Consider the following 19422-nt stretch of genomic DNA (forward strand, 5'->3'; position numbering starts at 1 on the left):
CCAAAAGTAAAATGTGTTAGGTTGTTGGGAAATGAGCCAACTGAGCTACGAATACAGGTTTTAAAAATGCTATAACCAGGAAATGGTTGAGTAAAGAGTCTCCAACAGCCTCTGATTGGTCAGAAGACATGTCACTAAAAAATGTGAACAATATTGGGAAAAATGGGAATCTTATTTGACTTGGAAGTCATCTGTTTTGTTTGGTGAGTTTTGTTTTGTCCCCCTTGGTGTTGGGACATGTGGGGTGGATGGTGGCTCATGGATGACTGGAAGATTTCTGGATATCCAGGGGTCAAAGTTGGGGATCATGGGGACATTTGTGGTCTTAAGAGGTGATCATGGACATGGAGGACCTGTTGTCAGTGGCTCTACAGTGTAGCCTTGCTTCTTCTTATTTTCTGGGTATTTCACCTTTGCCTGTGATGTCACTGCCCGTTTAAAAATCTGATAAAAAAAAAAATTAAGTTTAAAAAAACTAGTGTCACCTGGGCTGCTACCTTCACATTCTGCTATAAAGAGACAGAAAACAAACGTGTGTTATCTCCTGCTTTAAAGCCATGACACATGAGTGCGCGGCAGGGCAGGTACAGCGCGCAAGCAGTCATCTCCCTCACTTCCAGTACTTCCTCTGAACGGTGCTGGCAGCGTGGGTCGGGGAGGTGCGGGAAGGTGATGTCGTAAAGCTAAAGTGTCGTAAACCAGGTGCGGAGAAGGGGAGGTGAAGGGGAGGGAGGAGGAGGAGGGGGGAGAGGGGGTGAGAGAGGAGGTGACTCTCCGGCAGCATTTAGACACAACGAAAGGATCATGGCGGATGGCCCCAGGTGTAAGCGCAGAAAGCAGGCGAACCCGAGGAGGAACAACGGTGAGTTAAACTACTCCTTACGCGGAGCTTTCCTGTCAAAGGGACCGTCCAGAGCCTGTTCTGTCTCCCGGTAATTTCACCGGAAACTTTGGCAGCACACAAGTCCGGTTTTTAGCACCAGAAAGTGCTGAGAAGTAGCAAGTGAGCGCTGTATTCCAGCCCTATGTGGTGTACCGTTATACCTGGGTCGCGTCTCTCCCTCCGCCTAGCGGTCCGCTGCACCGGAGACCGTTACACGCACCTCTATGAGTGGACCCGCTTTTGTCTGCACTTTATTCTTCTTTACTCGTTTTAAAAACACTTCCACCTTCTTTACACACTTTGCATTCATTGATTTTGCCTCGTTCTGTCGAGTTTGTGAGCCTAACACCAAACTCGGACCTGTTTCAGAGGGGAGCAGGCTACCTGATTGTTATTGCGGACCTCGACACGCTGCTTGTCTTTAACAAACTGGGTTAAAAAACATCAAATATAGGTGTGTTTTTCACCTTAACTACAGCGGGTGTGCTTTATGTGTGTGAAAGAGGATGAAGTGAACAGTTTGGTGTGTGTTTCTGTCTTTTGCTCACTCATGGCAGGTAGCGATAGGGACACTGTTGCTGCACTAAGGACTCACAAACCCGCATTTTGCCTGTTTAATCCCACCTGCCGTGTACTTGTAATTATCTTTACACCACCGTCGACACATTAACAGTGTTTTAAAGGCAGAGAAAGGACGAAATATTGTGCTGGAGCACGTTTTTTAATTTTTCGCGCAGGTCTCTTTTTCCTCCATTCACCAACTTATTACTTTTAGTCTCGCGCTGCTCGCACACTTCACGTTAAATGAATAAATACATGTTCAAATGTTAAAGTGAGGACAGGAACACGGTTTGGGCAACAGAGGTTCCGGGGAACGAGGGATATCTCACGCGCTGTTTGTGTGAGCTGGGCGAGCGCTGCCCATATAAGGACAGCGGATCCTCAGCAGTCGCGCGCTGGGAATCCTGATTCTTGTAGGACCGTGGTCGCGAGCGAAGCTTAAACACACTCCTGCTGTGTCTTCCTGCTTAATTCTGTTTTTATTTCAACACATATTTTTTTGTTTTACCAATAATACACAGGGGTATTTAATGTGCGTTTCCGTTTGCGTTTCATCGCGGCGTTAAATATTGTTTAAATGGTTGTAAAGTAGCCAATGGGATTGTTTTTAAGGAAACGATGTCGCTACATTTATTTCCTGTTTGTGTTACAAACATAAATGTTGAGTTTGGCTATATCACGGTGAATTTAAGCGACTTTTTTTGACTTGTCGCCGCCTGTTTTCCCGTTTCAACGCATTTATCGTTAGCTGTCGTGAATGAAAGCGACGTTTTTCACTGTTTATAATTATCTGAAGTGTTTTTGTCAACATGTGTTCCGCCAGGGTGACGTTATTTTGTCAAAACAACCCGAGCAGATACCTACGGGATGGATGGATGGACACGCTTAGTAACAGGCGCTACTTTCTTATGTCTGTGCTGCTATAAACAGTGGTCCGTGGGAGGAGACGCGACCAAACGGTGTTTTCTTGCTGTCGTGTGAATTATCAGTGGATACCTGATGACTGATGCGTGTTTTTCTCCCCTGTCATCCCGTCTCTTACGTGCAAGTACGTGCAAGGTGTGGACACACCTTAGATAACGGTCCCTGCTGTCAAGGTGTGGATGTGTGTCAGGCTAATGGGAGGAAGGGGAGACCTCTACCTGTCATGTGCTGCTGCTTTCTTTTTAACTTAACAGGGTTTTATTAAATGATGCTATTTAAAGTCACATCTTAAAGCAAACAGATGTGCTCGTTGTTACTTTGCCTCATTTGCATTTGCTTTTAAGTCCTCGCTTCCCACCTCCTGGTGATCTGTCATGCAAATCAACATCTCTGCATTTTGATTCTTCTGTGACGCTGCTGTTGCATGTTTTGTTACGCTTCAGTCTCCTGAAACCAGCTCCAGCCTTATAACTACTTTTTTATAGTGAGAAAAGTTTCAATAGCCACAGCTCGGGCCTTTTATAATTAAACATGCCCTCAAGTTGTGCCCAGCTTGTTATGGTCAGCGGCTGTGCCAGGTCCCTGGCGAGCAGGGGGGAGCTGAGATCAAGGTGAGCTCCATTCCCCGCTGTAAACAGAGAGAGGTGTTAACAGCCTGCAGGACGACAGGTGTTTGCAATCGGCGGGATACTACAGCTTCCTTTGTCGCTTCTCCCCGCTCAGTTCCCCTAAGGAATAGCAGCCATTCCCTGCAACGGTAATTTAACACAGCAATTTGGGAATAGAGGAATGCACCCGGTGTTAACATTCTTTGCAAAAATAAACAGGGCTGTGCTGGGACAGCTTTGTGCCCGCGCTCAGGCCTGTTTTCGGAGACACTTCTAAATGAGCGTGCACACAGGTAGCTAGGGTTTCTATTTATTTGACAATATTACACGGGTCATTTCTCTCATCCCTTAATCTTCCAGCCCTCCGTCTCTGCCTCTCGTTCCGAGGCATGCTCTCACACACACTTGCACCTTGATGAATCATCCATCAAATAAGGAAAATGAGGTTGTGGGCTTGGCGCTTGGCAGCAGCTCATGTAATGTTGAAGAGCATGTTTATTGGCCTGGTAAAACTATACTTAAACTAAACTTAGTGCCCTGGACTCTCTCACTGTGTCGAGAAACTATTGAATACAACCACATGCTGTAAGTTTGTGGGAGAACAATAAAAAACAAGGGTGTATAGCTGCAGCTACAGTTTGTTAGGCGAAACAAGTGGTGTTTTGGGCTGAGGGCTTCGGAGGAGGTGGGGATTGGCTCTGTGGCTCCACATGCCACTTCAGTGTTTTAAAGGACATCTGTTTACATTTAAAAGGTCCACCCCTGTTGTGTGAAGAGTTGAGCAGAGGAGGAAATTTTTCATTTATCTCACTGCTTTTCACCAACTTCCTCAGCAGCTTCATTTAAAAGTGCCAAGTAAGAAGAAAATCCCCTCCTCCCTCCTCCCTCCGTCCTCGCCTCCGCTCTCTCCCCTCTCACTCCTCCTTCCAGAGCTCGTCCTTTATGTCGCGGGGGTTAAGACACAGTAGCCAGGGGTGCTGTTGATTGCCCCCTGACCTAGGCACCCATGCGTGCCTAGAGTATGACTTCACTTTCCCCCCCTGTGCCATTGTGAGGCTTCCAGCATGTCCAATTGTGTTTGTGTTAAAGTCTGTTCAATGAAAGGGGAAGAGAGGAGGTGGAGGAGGAGGAGGAGGAGGAGGGGGAGCTTTTTCTCCGCTCCCTCCTTCTCTCCGTCCGCTCCTCCCTGACCCCTTAAACTGTGGGCTCCATGTTCCCTGTGGAGCCGAGAGGGGGGATGGAGAGAGTTGGTGAGAAGCGACCGAGGTGACTAAAGAATTTTACAACAGGTGACAAGTGAGGGGACTGGTGCTGGCAGATGAAAAGCATGACACACATGGAAGCTATCTCCCAGAGCTGTGTGGCTTTTAGGGTCAAGACTATGTTTTGCACAAGCATCAGCAAAAATAACTCAAAGCATATTTTAGACCTCACGCAGGTAAAAGTCCCAACTTTTTACTTGTTTGTTTCTTAACTGAATAAAAGTGTCTTCATCCCTAAGCATGTCCATCAGGGTGGGAAAAGGCCTGTCCTCATCTGACCATTCTGGGGGAATTAAAATTATGTGATGTACGACCACACTCCCACCTCTGTTAAGGCAGCTTAATGATTAGCTGCTCCCATGGAGGCTGAGAGCATTAGCCTATAAAAAGGTGCTCTCCCTTCGTAAAGCAGGAGTTTTAAACCCAGAGTCAGTTTCAGTAACCCCCTTAACTGCGCTTGGATGTGCTTTATTGGGGTTTGTGTGGCTGAATGCTTAAATGAACCATTGTGTGTTCGGGCTTTAGTGAGAAAGCCTGAGGAGAAAGAGCCTAGTTACCTTTGCAGTTTGCCTGCTCTACCTCATACACTTTCAGTGGCAGAAGAAAAGGCCCATTCAGCGGGCCCGGCATGGGGAGGGAGAGCCCTTTTCACACTCGGCTTGTGGGAAACTTCTCCTCCATACTGTGCATGCCATTTGCATATGACCCATTCTTTTCCCAAAGGTCCCCGTGAGGGTGGAATCCGCGGAACGTTTGCAGAATTCATCAAATCCCTCTCTCACGCAGCCCTCGGGCCCTCAAGAGCCTGCTTTGCAGTGCTCTGTTTGACATTTTTGTCTTGGAAATGTAGCTTACGCTTGCGTCACGCTCGCTTGCTTTAACGCTAACGCCGACGCATCCCCGTGGCATTTATGTCCCGTGTATTTTAAAGTGGCAATGTGCTACCCGGTGTGCTATTTTTAATGTCAGGGTGAAGGCTTAATTTGGCACAGCAGGCAGGAGTTTCCCCAGATCCCCAGCATGGGCCATGAGGGGTCCATCTGTATGACAGGACAATGTGATGGGGCCGCACGCCTTGGAGGCTCCCTAACTGACGCTGACGCAGCCATCCGCAGATCGCCAACACTCTCCCTGAATAGGACAAAAATATTGAGCATGGGGGTGATACAGGGGCGAGGCGGTGGGAGCTTGTAGCGACGCGCCAGCTCAGTGAACTGAACAAAAACACAACCGTTGCTCAGGATCAAAACGCGGCCCCCCAGAATAGCAGCGTAAATATCATTTAGCTACTGTAGTAACCAGGACTGCTGCCTTGATGGGACACAACATGTGGAGCGGCAGCCATAGTGACGTGCATGTTGCTACTGAGTGAGTTGTCTGCAACAGCCTCGACCTTAAACACTGATAGTGACACAGAGAGTGGTGTAGGCAAGGTATTTGTTGCAGTGCAATGTAGGGAGGAGAGCTCAGTTAAGTGTATCATGTAAACCAACTGAGCAGAAAAGCCTCCTCTGCCCTCCTCTCCTCTCCTGACTCCAGAGCGGTGAGTCATGGGCAGACAGGTGTGTTCGCAGGACGACTTCAACCTCACAAACTCTGCTCTTTTCTTCATTTCTTTCACATTAACTGTCCCTCGTTCCCTCTTGGTCTCTCCCTCCCTCTCAGCCCCTCCTCACAAGTGTGGGCGTGAGAGATAATATTCTCGGGTAGTGTGTATACTTGAGGGAGAGATTACCTCTAAATTGCCATCCTGGTGGAGGTAAATATTGTGTATGGTGTGCCCGGCGCTGCTTGCTGATGTGTGTTTTTAATCATGTATTTGGTGGCGGCTCTTCAGGTCCACAGTGAGTCCCTTTGGGTCTGTGTGCAAACCCCTCCTTGTCCCCCCTCCATCATCACCACCACCTCCTTCTTTCCCTTCCCGCCCATCCATCCCCTCCCCTCCCTTGTGGTCCTCAGTGGAGCGGTTAATGAAAAAGACTGGACTGACACAATAGGCAGAAGGCGGGCCCGGTAAGGGGCTCTTATGCCAGCTTGTGTTTATGGCATAAACTCATCAGGGCAAACCTCTGTTGTAGCTTCTCTTCAGACCACCTGACTGTCAGTTTGTGTCTTTTGTCATCGTCTTTTTGACACACACGTCGGATATCTAGTCCCTTTTAAATGCGCTTGACCTAACGATGGTCCCACAGTGTCTCTGTCTACAGGGATGAAATTAGATGACATCAGATGAGGAGTAATCCGCTGCCATGTATTGTGCTTTGAACACAGCCTAGTGGCTGGCTTTTTGCCAGCCTGTTATGATGACCATATTGATTTTCCTCTCCGTAGCACACAGAACTGATAATGGCCCTCCTGAGGGGGTACACATTCATATTCACATACTGATTCCAGTTGCACAGCCTGACTGTGATGTGACTGACAAATCAAGTGCCCCTCTGTCCCCCCAATTCTGTGCATTCAGCTAGCTAGGCTAGGCTAGCCCCCGTGACAGCTCCGGCAAAAAAAAAAAAAAAAACCTTAGTCACCCTGTTTGTTAGTCAGAGAGAAGGCCGGCTGCTATGTTGAATGTCAACATGGATAAACATCCACACAGGATTAATGAGAGGAGAATGGTCAGCCTGAAAACAGAGGGGAGGGCAGAATGGAGGGAGGCATGGAGCATCCGCATCGCCCCATTTAACTCATGAGTGTTTTGTTGGGCTCCCCATGACCCCGCTAGTGTGACCTAACCCAAGGAGGCAGCCAAGCCAAGACACACTCGCCGACTGTTGTAAGAGAAGAGTTACAGTGTGTGTTTGTGAATGGAAAATATAAAACAGCAACCTGGACTAGTTTCACAAAGTGTCATCAGAGAGAATTAAAGACAAATAAGAGTTTTTTAAAATTCTATACTTAGCTCAAAATAGACATTGACTGTATGTCCTAAGTGTGTTCGGTCAGTTGTATATTTGTCCTCTTACCTGTAGTGCTGTTTATCAAAGCTCTCTGCCTTCTCAGTAGTGTAAGGGAACTAGATAGCACTCGGCTTGCGGTGCACAAAGCAATGTCTCTTTCCAGAAATCATGGCCTGATTACTCAAGATAATCCACAGACCTTGTTGAGAGCAGTTTCATGTAGGAACTATTTTCTGTCTACCAAACTACACCTGCCAACTGTATCACCGTGCAGAAGGAAGCGTGCATCTACTCATGAACGAGAGGCTTGTGACAGCATGACATGTCAACATTAATGGGGTTCTCCTCAGCTGAGGTTTAACATTAGCTAGCTCAGTGGTGCTAGGTGAGCTAGCAGTAGATGCACGCTTCCTTCTGCGCAGTGATACAGTCGGAGGGTGTAGTTCGGTAGACAGAAAATAGTACCTACAATTAAAAAGCTCACAAAAAGGTCACGTTTACTGTATTTTTTTGGCACTGTGTGCACAACAAGTCAAGTTCCATTTAGTTCCATTAGGTTTGAGAGAAGGTAGACATCTCTACGGATGATATCTCCGAAACTCAGCAACTGACATCAAGAAAATCTAGACTGATTACTAGCTCTTAAGGTAAGAGGAAGAATATGTGTTTTCAGTTCTGGGGTGAACTGTCCCTTTAAGTTCCTCCTTAAGGAGACTCAATAGCTGTCACTGTGTGATGCATTCATCCACATCAGTGCTTTAAAAACAGTTTATTCCCTCGTCTACCACCTGAGTGTCATAATTCCTTCTAGTTATCTTACGCCTTGCTTAAAAATGTAGTTTGTGTCACATTTAAACTTTTGCATTCGTTGCCGTGCTCTTATTCAACCCTTAAATTCAGTCCGTCTATCCCACGAGCACCTGTGATAGACGATCGACCCCCTCCGAGAGCAAAGTACACAGTGCAGTTTTTACATTAGCTTCAGCTCTGGGAACTGGAATTAAGCCAGTGACCTTTGACCTGTCTCGGCCCACCTGTCCTGGCTCAGCGTTCAGGTGTTTACAGTCCAAACACACCGGGGCCTCCCCGAGCACGCTCCATAAATACATGTGTGTGGGTGTAATGTGTGTGTGTAGCAGGTATCGAAGGGAGTAGGTACCCTCGGATCGCCGCAGCCAGGCAATCATACATCTGTCCTCTTACTCATGCTGACAGGGTCCTCCCCTCTCTCGTTACACTGGCGCCGGCGCTTTTGCCTGCAGGTCAATGAAGCATGGCCTTTAATTGATCATGTTTGGAGTTGTACGACACTATCAATTAGCCCGTGCTCATCACTTGTTTGTTTGTTTTGTGCTAGTGTTCCCTTCATAACACCCATCATTAGTCGTATGATCTGTTAGCTGCATGCCAGTGGGCTTACAGCATCAACAAAGCCACACGCTATTGCCCCTCCATCAGGTACCCGCCTCCACCTTCCTTCTGTGACCCTCTGATTTTCCTTTTCTCATAAAGTGTCTCGCTCTTTGGCTCCGTCTTCAGCTCTGTGTATTCTTTCCTTTTTGCTGTCTCTTTCCCTCCCGCTCCTCTCTGGCAGCTGCCTTGGCTCTGATTCTCCAACACCAGCAGGTGCTGTAGGCATGCAGCAATTCAGCTATACAGCGCTCATAAATAACACCTGACAAAAGTATGAGAGAGCCAGGGCTACAGCCAGAGTGAGAGGCAGAGATTGAAAGTTTCCTCTGGCAGGAGAACAGGGTGTGGCTCACGGTCAAACGCTGGCCTTCTCAAGAACAGAACAGAAAGAGAAAATGCGAGTGAGTCGCAGAGAAAAGACGAGGAATGTGAGCATTCTTTCACTGTAAATGTTTGAATGTGTTTCCTGTTCTTCTGAAGTTTGTGCCCCTCCTCAATGCCAACTTTTCAATAAACCTCTTTCATGCAAATTTCCAGTAAATGGATCTTTTAAAACACAAGGCCAGCGCTAAGTGACTGGTTAAGCAGGAACTTGAATTTGAAGGAAGGGAGCGTTATCTTTTCTGTAATTAGGATGTAAGAGCTTGGAACAATGTTAATTGTGCTCTAAAAGCAAATGAAGAGGTCAGGAAAGAAATTATATGCACACTTTTATAATCATCATCAGTAATGAACCAGCACTCGGAATAAATGAACCCATAAATCAGCCCCGATCAAGGACTATTAATGAACACGGCTCAAAATCAAATCCGCGCTGTCTCTTTGTCGTTTTATGCTCTTCAAATCCAACAACGCCAGACACACATCCTGTCTCATCAGAAGCTATCGATCAGCCACTCAGGGCGAAGGTTAGTTTGTCATTTTCTCCTGCCTCACCGTGAACAAAACCAGGAAGTGTGTGAGAGATTACGGCCCAGGATGCAACCTGAAAGCCCCTTTATCTCTGTGAAAACAAGAGGCTTCCTGCGGTCCTGCTCCCCATCCAGGCTGCCTCCCCCTCCTTCACCTACCCGGCCCCCAGCACCTGTGGCAGCCTATTTAAGGCTCCTCATCAGGGGCTGCGGAGAGACCACAAACCAGGGCCGAAAACATGAAAGCCTGGGAAAAGAATCCACGCCATTGCTGAGCTGTGGGCCCGTCTGTTTCACACCACAGAGGGCAAAGAAAAACAGCATCTCTTTTCAGACACAGTAAAAAGATTTGGCTCTGTGAATTTAAGGGTGAGCCGAGGAACGAAAGGTCGGTTGTTGTTGTTTCTTTTGCAGAGAGTGCCTGGGCTCAGTATGACACATGAAGAGAAAATAGTCCTTTCCTGTTTGCCTGTCATGTCAGTGTCGTTCTTATGAGGAAGTTCAAGACTTTAAATTAGCTGCATTTATGTGCTTCTTTTTTTTTATTGTTCAGCTTCAGTGAAACAGTTGCCCAATCCTCCTCTCCACATAAACACAAGATTCCACCTCTCATGTGGTATTTCTGATGAGTAAGCATCAAAATCTTGTTGGTCACCTAATGTTGTGTTGTTAACCCAAAGCCTCAGCCATAGAAAACACTCCCTTGCTCCTTTGAGTTGCTGCCACAGCTGGCAAGGGTGGTTTGTCTTGACAGTAGCCTGCGTTGAATTTCAATGACCCCCCGTCCTCCCCCTGGTCTTATTATGCCATCGCTGCTAACTGGCTCCTATTCACTGCAGTGTCCTGACTTCCCAAAGGGGCCTAGATAAACAAGGGCTATTCAGTCACTGAAAAGCCCGCCCCCCTGCCAGCCTCGGTCTCTCCTTGTTTCAGTGCCAGGCTGCAGCGCGTCTCGCTCGCCACCGACGCCAGCAGCAGTGGGCGCCGTGCCATCGATTCTTCTGCATCACACAGCACACTTTCAGAGAGATTAAACTTAGACTTAACTGTGATGACTGATAAACGGCTGCCGCTAATGTAACGCATGAACGATGAGGGATGCCTGCGTGCATGGATGTCTCTGCGTTACTGTGTGTGAAAGAGGGAGCAGTTATCTGTAGGTGTGGCATGGTGTGATGTTGCAGGCCAAGCCGACTTCCTGTTGTTATAGTCCGTCAGGGAGATCAGGGGTGGGGGATGCTCCCATGAGACTACCCCGTGAGAGTCACATGGTCTGGCTGCAATGCATTTAAAGGCCATGTTTTTGAGTGTGTGTGTGTGTGTGTGTGTGTGTGGCTCGGCGTGTTAAGTGCGGTTTGTGAGTGCATTCCTGACCTCCACCTGAATCCTGACCCGAGGGTGAACTGCCTCTTCCTCTACTTTTTTGTTTCATTTTCTGCCCTTCCCTCCATCCTTCCTCCTAATCAACAGATCTCAGAGGAAAACCACACATCTCCCCAGGGTGCCTCTCTCGCTCTCTCTCTATCTCTCCTAACCAGATGTTTAAAGGCTGTTTGTTTGTTTATCCAATGGAAGTCACTTTGATTGATGCCTCCCATAAAACTGTGTCGGCACGCTGATGCCACATACCTCTGTATTAGAGTAAAATCATTTAAAGGGAGAATGGTATAAACCGGGCAGGTAAATTGCATCAGCGGCCCTTGTGGTTGAAGCGATCACAGACGTCTCTGTGATCGCTGGCGACTGTGCACCATTGGTAAGCAAAAGGGACAGTGTCCCTCAGACCGTAATGGCCCTCCTGTTGTCCAGCCCACCTCCATCATTCCCTGACTCGCCAGCTAATTTAAAGCAGTGCCCTTCTAATCGAATGGCTGTCTGATAAATCTATGAATCAGGACAGATGTCCGGCGGGGTGTGGCAGTGACACAGCGTCTAGACGGGCTGAGAGGTGAGCAGACGACTCCAACGTGATTCAGATCCAAAGGGACCTCATCCCTGCGCTTGCCTTTACTCGGCCGGTCGTGTCTGCTGACTGCATTTTAACCAAATCTGTCTCACCTGAGCGTCTCAGGGTCAAGTCCTCAGGAGGACAGACAGGGAGAGTTTCTCAGGACAGTTTGGATTATCATGGACACACACACATTGATTCTAAAGTGCACCCTCAGAAATAATATCAACTGAAGCGTGCATTATGGTAACAAGGTGACATGCGTGTGTTTGGGTCAGGCTTTATCTAACCCTCCTCTCAGGAAAAGGCCCAGGGCTGAATTCCACCTAATAATTGTATTGCCCCGTGACAGATAACACTGATGTAAAGCTGTTTATTGTTGGTGATGAGTCTATTGAACCCAGTCATGCTCTGTCCCGTGTCCTTGGGGAGCTTATCCCTCAGGCAGGGTCGCTTGTGTTTTTATTAAAACCCAGGTTTAAATGGAGCAGGTCCTCTGATCGACAAGCAGATTAACCAACTAATAAAACATACATCACGATATATAGAGAGGCCCCCTCTGAGACTGCGGCTATTAATATACAAATATGGAGGATTACTGTCTGCTTGTCTCCATGGCCGTGGAGAGGGGATTAGGGTCCTGGTCCAGACAGATTGGATTTAATGTGTGTATAAGACTAAACGATTGCTGTACTACAAAGCCCTTATGTATGCGCAGACTGATCTCTGCTCTCAGGCTGAGACGTTCTAACATCCTGTTTGTGGATCACTTACATGCATTACATCTGTGTGTCAGCTCTGACATGTGAAGAAAGAATTATTATTTATCTTCTATTTTGATGTGTCACACCAGCTAGTTAGTCATCTGCTACATTTTTGTGCTCCACAGCCTGTGCTAACCTTATTTTCAGTATTATATAACACTTGTTTGCTCGACCAAACATGCAGCTCTGCAGGAACAAATTTGACGGCCTCTCCGTAGCGTTCGTGCTCCCTCCTGATATTTGGTTTGTTGTGATGACTCGACAAAACAGACACCTAAGTGTATTTAGTGTAATAGTGCTTAGCATTTCCCACGTTTAATAAAAGTTTTTTGATAGCCGAACGGTCATCGTAAATCATATCAAAATGAGCACTTTTCAACGACAAGTCACCCATAGGCACGGCCACCTGTCACAGCTGAAAAATGACTCATGGAAACACTGTATACTGAGTGCATCATTTATATAAATGTCTGTTTGTGTGTGTGTGTGTTTCCAAAGCTTTGCAGATAGCTGTGCATCTGAAAAATACCTGTTCTGGTATCTGCGGCACTCATCAAACTGGTCTCTCACACAGACTCAGAAGTAGCTATGTACTTGCTTTGTAGACTCTAGTTTGCCCGTCACCATCTTTGATGTTTGGAGCCAGAGGTGACCTAATTGGATGAGAGAGAGAGAGAGAGAGAGAGAGAGAGAGAGAGAGAGAGAGAGAGAGAGGTGAGATAACTCAAAGGCTAGCTGCTAGCTTCATTAGCACAGTGCATTTACAGCTATGGTAAACTGTGATAATGCTAATGCTAATTTTTACTTGTGGAAAAACAAACTTAAAACCATTAAAACAAAATGTACTCATAGGAAAAATGAAATATGTGACTCCTTGGAGGGTCGTTAAGCACATCCAGACTTTTTTAAGCAAACAAAATGTTGCAATTAACGTTTATGAACACACTGAAAACACTGAATAATGACAGTTATGGCTGTGCTATGGTTACATTACCGTACCCAGTGGATCTCAAATGGTGTGCCGCGGGAATTTGTGATAACCACACATTAATGTTGCAATATTCAACTGCAAACTCAACCTAAAATATGTAATGTGATTTTATAAAATCTTCACGAGGAGCGTGTTTGAGTGAGTGACACATCACATTATCTGACATTATTTCTCATTTAAATGCATGTGTTATTGGCGCTTTGATGTAATTTTAAAACGTTTAAAATTAAGTCTTGAATCATTTTGTTAATAAATATTTCATGAGTAATAGTTGGTTGTCAATAGTTATTTGATATAAGTAATAAAAACAAACATTTATGTCATGATGAGAGTGATAACACACGTTATAGAGGCTAGATGTAAATACAGGTGTGCCTTGAGATTTTGGCTCAACCACCGACCTGAAGGCGCTTACACATGATTGCCGATTTGCCGACGCCACACTGCTCGCCATCTAGCTGATTTTTCTGCGCCCCATCTCCGCCCCCCACCTGCGTTCTACTATATTGACGCTAGTCTGGGGCCATTTAGTGGCCATTTTGGTAAGGAACCGGAACCAGGGCGAGAGAGACAGGATCCGGAATTCGATGGATTCGCCTTTCCGTCAAAATAAAAGCACCAAGCTAATAAAAATGCGGTGAAACTTTTTAATTTAAAGAATATAATTCACAAGAAAAGCCCCAAGCCATTAAGTTAACCTTTTTCTTTTATTGTAAATCGATGGTGCACCAGAATTTGAAGTTTTACTTTGGTGAATTTGGTGAATTCCGGTCCCGCTCTCTAGACCGGAACCAGAATCCAGACAAAATTCAGAGTGAATGTAAACCAGGCTCTTCACTGTACGTGAAGAGCCTGGTGACGCGAGGCTATATTGGTGCTACACAGAAAGGTCAGCATCAAACGGTGTCAAAGTTCAACAAAACTGAACTTTCGACGCCGTGTCAAAACACTGGTGAAGCCCACAACGCGACGCCGAAGTCGAAAAGTACCCCCATGTCAGCATTAACGCCAGCTTCCATAGGAGAACAATGGCACAGGGGGCATCGAGATTTTTAACGCTGGTCATGTGCAAGCACCTTAAGTATCGCTGTCGCTGCAGGAGCTACTTCTCAACAGATGGCACCCACCTGTCACTCAAAGCAGCCGTGCCACTTAATTATGTGTAACTTTAACTCTTAATGATCTTTAAACAGGTTAGTTACATGAAAATTCAACCCCACATGAGCAGAATGATGATGATGAGCAGGGGGAGTTAGCTATAGAGACCCCAAACCATTTTTGTACCAGGCTGTAAACATGTTTATTTCTGCTGCTGGGCATTTTAACATGGTGCTCCATGGGGATTGATTTGCTCTTGGCCATTAGAAGAAGTGCAGTTTGTCACTTCCACATTAGCTTCATTTTCAGCCCTTCAGGTCGCAACACATGGTTTCTTACAATTTGCCCTTTTGTGCCTGTACGTCCCTTTGCTGTTGAGGAGACCACCAACTCTCATCAAGTGACACGGGAGTCTGAAACAGATCAATTAAGACCCAAATAAAACAGGAAACACACACAAACACACAAACTAGCAAAGTGAAAATCATATGACTCCCTTAACTTACAATCAACAATTTCATAGTCTGCAGCGTGTGCGACACTGAGAAATTAGTCCCAGTCTGGCATACATATTGTTCACTCTAGTAACTAATGTGACTGCCTATTGAATTGACAAATTACTAGATAATGCGCAAAAATAAGGCCCCTTTAGAGGCACAGACTTTGATTAAAACAGTAATCAGAGAATATTAATATTCTGTACTTCTGTCACAACACGTCTCTCCTTCTATGCTCGCTGTTCCCAGTTATGACGGGGACTCTGTGCTGGGAAGCTAAGGATTTGTTTTAAGTCCCAGCTTCTTCTCTCAGAAACCCCGATCCATCTCCCTCAGCATTAAACTGCAGCCTTAGGGGAATCCTCATCCAGACAAACTTAGATCTTTAAGGGGAGATGGATTAATGCCACAGACACAGGTAAAGACAGCGAGACGCTCAGCGGGCTCCAAGTGACTGAACTGACTGTGGCTATAATCACTAAAAAGTAAAAACATGTGTAGTATCCTATCCCACAGATGTCCTCGAGATAGCACTCGGTGTGTGTCCTTTACCTGTTTTAACATGCGGCCCACACAGAAACACGCACACACACACACACACACCCTGGGCTGTTTATCCCCAAGGGCGCCCAGCTAAAGGAGAGAGAGCCCCTTAATCATGTCCCTGTCCCACGTCCTCGTTATCAGCCACGATTAATGAGCTCTCCATTAATGAAAAAAAAAAAAAAAACAGGAGGTGCCAACCCCTCCTGTAGCAGAGAGAGGCGGGGGGAGTGTGTGTGTGTGTGTGTGTGTGTGAGGGGGGCTGATAGTAAACGCTCCCCAGGTGCAATGACATCACCCTCCAAGGTAGATATGATAACCGTCACAGCTCTCTTTTGTTAAGGATGACAGGGCATGTGTGTTAAGTGTGTTTGCATGCATGTGTATGCGTGTGTGTGTTTGTGTGTGTGTGTGTGTGCACATGTGGCCTCACACACAATAGTGTGTTTTGATTGTTCAAAGCCAACCTCTTGGGTCTAATCCGTTTTGCCTTTGTATATCTGTCTTCCTCTTTTGTCTATGGTGCCTATATGGTGTGCGGAGGGAAGGAGGGAGGGAGGCGAGGGATGAGGAGTGCTTGATGAGACAGTGGAAGAGGAGGAGGAGGAGGAGGAGAGGGCGGCAGGTGCAATGGACACCCGGCGCAATCACCGGCGCTCGGCAAAAGCGGCGACAGGAAATCAAGGTTGTCTTGGCAACCTGGCACTATCGATTAAGCGCGGCCGTCTCCGAGCTCACATCAGAGTCCCGATGGAAATGGTGATGCGTTGGGTTTCAGGAGAGGGAGGAGGTGATGCTGGACTAAGAGCAGGAGGGAAAGGAGTAGCAGGTGAGGAGGGAGGAGGGATGGACAGAGATGTGTATAGGTGATCGCATCAAGTGTCTCCCCAACACTTTGCTTCCGTCCTCCTTAACTGGACACCTCGGCTCCACGTCGCTCTGCGTCTCCTCTAGATTTATGAATGCAAAATATTCTTCATCACTGAGTCATTTCCACAGTTGAGGCCTTCTCAGAACCCTGCAAACATTTAACACACCCGTGTCCCTCCGTCTCCTCCTGCCTCCTTTGTACTCCCTCCCTGCCTGCCTCTATATATGGGTCCATGACAGCACAGTTCTCTCAGTGTTTCCAGGCCATTAGTTCACATTGTGCGGTTTGATTTAAGGACCCTGTGGCACACATGAAGAGTTTACTTTTCTGTCTCTACAGGGGCGAGCAGGTTGCTGTGCAAACCCCTGCGTGCACACAGTGATTTCACCATAATTGTACACTGAGGTGGTGATGTTGCATAAGCCCTGTGCAGAAGTAATCGATACGCAGTATTGACTTGTTAGGAGGAGTATTTTTGGCTGATACTGCACTCAGTTGGTGTATCTTAGACAGGCCATGTCTCTTTCATACTCCCCCCCTCTATTTCTTCCTGTCTCCTGACAGAAGGTGAAATCGCCCCGTCCCAAATCCCTAGCAGATGTGTGCTCTCTTTCCCCCTCTCTCTGTCTTACACATTCACACACAGGTAAACATCCGGAAAAATCTTTCCTCTTTATTAACAACTGCCTATTTTATTTTTTCCAGCAGGACCGTCCCGTCCGTCCAAACGCAATTTCCCCACCTCCAGTATGAATCGAACACTTGTTAGATCGGGAAAGCTGTGTCGCTGGAGGAGATCTACTGCTGTCTTCTTATTAGAAGGACAACAAAACAAACCTCTCCCTGTCTCCATCCCTCCCTCTCGCTCGCTTCCTCCCACCCCCCGCGGTCACTCGAACACAGAGCAGTCCTCTGTCCTGCCATCATGTGGGTTTTACAGCCTGGTTAACCCATAGCTATCTGCTGAGCCAGGCTCTATATTGTTTCACACACTGTTTCATTTAGTGAGTTCAGCAACTCATTTTGGCTCCGGCACTTACAGGAGGAGTTAGACATCTTGGGAAATACTCTTATTGGCTTTATTGCTGATAGTCAGATGAGAGGATCAACACCACTCTCATGTCTGTTTGGTAAATACTAAGCTACGACTAGGAGCTGGTGTTCGAGTAAAGCCTGTAAGCTACATGCAGAGGTAACAGGATCTGTGCAGCAGCATGTCTGAAGCTCGTGTTTGTTCAGTCGGTACAAAACCTGGAGTGTGAAAACAATAATTTGTGGTGTTAAGAGGGTTTATGTGCAGGACTCCAGGAAGTCACTGCGTCAGGTCATTAACTTATAATTGTTCATTAGTGAGCTGTAGAGGTGCTGGTGGGCGGATTTTGCTACCTTCAGACTGAGCTGAGATCACTGTATCTCGTCTGTATGCTAAGCTAAGCTAAGCTAACAGGCTGTTATTTGTAGCTCCATAGTTACTGTACAGTATCAGTACTTTTATCCATCTATTACATCATGAGCTGATTCATTATTGCTGATTGTGAAGTCATACAGACAGCTAAAAGTTTGCCTGCTTCTCCGCTTAAACCGACCACCTCCACAACCACCCCACTGCATCATGGGTAGACTGAATTATGTCCAAACCCATCAGAGTTAATGCACACTGTAGATGATTTAGTGCAGCCGATCCAGAGTCCTATCAACTAGGTAAGCAACTCTCTAGTCAATACTCGACTGGAATATTTGTCACTGAAAAATCAACACATATTCATACTGGGAATGAGCTCAGTCCATAGATCACGCTCAGTGTTTGAAAGTTATTGTTTTTTAAATCATTACTTCATTACTTGGTGATTGTCGTGAAAACAGCTCTGAGCAGTGTTCGCCTACATCGTAGCACCATGGCCTTTAAAACAAATATATGACAGAGATCAGCCGGAGTGGTTACAGGTTTATCGACATGGACACTTAGATGTTGTTTCCTGTATTCAACAGTAGTTTTTAGCATCACTTAGCGTGGGAACAAGACGAATCCATGACCCCAGGAAGAGCAGTCGTTACTGTGGTAACAATTACTGGAGATAAGAATGAGAATAATGTAAGATGAGATCTATTTTCGTGAGGACGTGTGCAGTAGATTGTCTTGTTTTCTCTGTTAATTATTTTGCATCTACATGATTTAACGTTAACTTACTGCAACTTGTGTGCAGGTAATGAGAGTTATGATTATAAGATGTGAGATGCCACTATTGTCGTCGATCAGTTGTCCTACGTTGACGTTAAAGTGCAGAAAGTTATCCGGAGAAGCTCTTACTTCATAGTTAATTCAGCAGCTAGTGAGTTTATAGGTGAGTCAGGAGAGAGACACCTGCCCTACAATGAGAATAAGAATAATTTGCTCTGGCAGATGCATCTGGTCCAAGCCTCAAACAGATTTCCACCTGACTCGGGCTGGGCCGTGACAATCGCAATCATTTATCAAATATGGGGTGTGTTCAAGACAAGGACTGACACCTTGCAGCTTTCACGCTTTACACAAAATACGGGATGATGTCATTTTTTCATGCACCTTTGCGCCAGGTGCGCTACAGGTAGCATAAACCTAGTTCAGTGAAGAGGAGCGCTGTTGAGGCTTTTTGGAAACTAGCACTATTTTCAAATTCTCACGGCAAAAACTGTAACACTAAACTGTAACACCATCGCAGCTCATTTCTGCACGCTGTAATCTGTTTATATTTGTCTTTCGATCAGCGCTACACCCTGTTTTGTTGCTCTGACTGCTTGTGGTGCTATGCAAATGCGTCCAGAGGCATTTTTGTTGATGCCAATGGTGAAACATCACTTATAAAAATTCTACAGGCAGAATCTTGTGAGGTAACCAACAATGAGGTGGCTGAGTTTATTCTGAAATCATTTAAATTATACTAAATTAGATGCAATTAGACTGACACTGAAGACACTAACAGGTGAGAACTGAAAACAATATCATATATGGCCTAAAGTGATGTCTTACAAGACTGTAGGGGCGCCGAGCATCTCAACTCCCCTCTCATCTCTCTTTATTTGGGTCTATTCCGGGCTGGACTAATGTGGCGGCGCTGCTGCGTGCTGAGTGAGTCAGCGGTCATTAGGGCGTGCAGACAGCACTCTGCCGGAGGCCACAGGAGCCAGTCAGTCTAATGATGAGGCCAGCGAAGTGCCAGGGACCTGAGCGCTCAGGACGTCCTATAGCTCCATCCAATTAGAGTCCCCTCGGC

General features: G+C 46.3%; 1 protein-coding gene across 1 annotated transcript in view; it reads left to right on the forward strand.

Annotated features, from left to right (window-relative positions):
• Nucleotides 1–735: 735 nt before the first annotated feature.
• The window catches only part of zeb1b (zinc finger E-box binding homeobox 1b), a 61296-nt gene continuing 42609 nt past the window's right edge, over nucleotides 736–19422 (forward strand). Inside the window, exon 1 of the mRNA XM_049564879.1 lies at nucleotides 736–862. Coding sequence (XP_049420836.1) covers nucleotides 805–862 — 58 coding nt within the window. The 5' untranslated portion in view covers nucleotides 736–804. The remainder of the gene's footprint in view (nucleotides 863–19422) is intronic.

This window comes from Epinephelus fuscoguttatus, linkage group LG21 (genome assembly GCF_011397635.1).
Source record: "Epinephelus fuscoguttatus linkage group LG21, E.fuscoguttatus.final_Chr_v1".
Lineage (NCBI taxonomy): Eukaryota > Metazoa > Chordata > Actinopteri > Perciformes > Serranidae > Epinephelus > Epinephelus fuscoguttatus.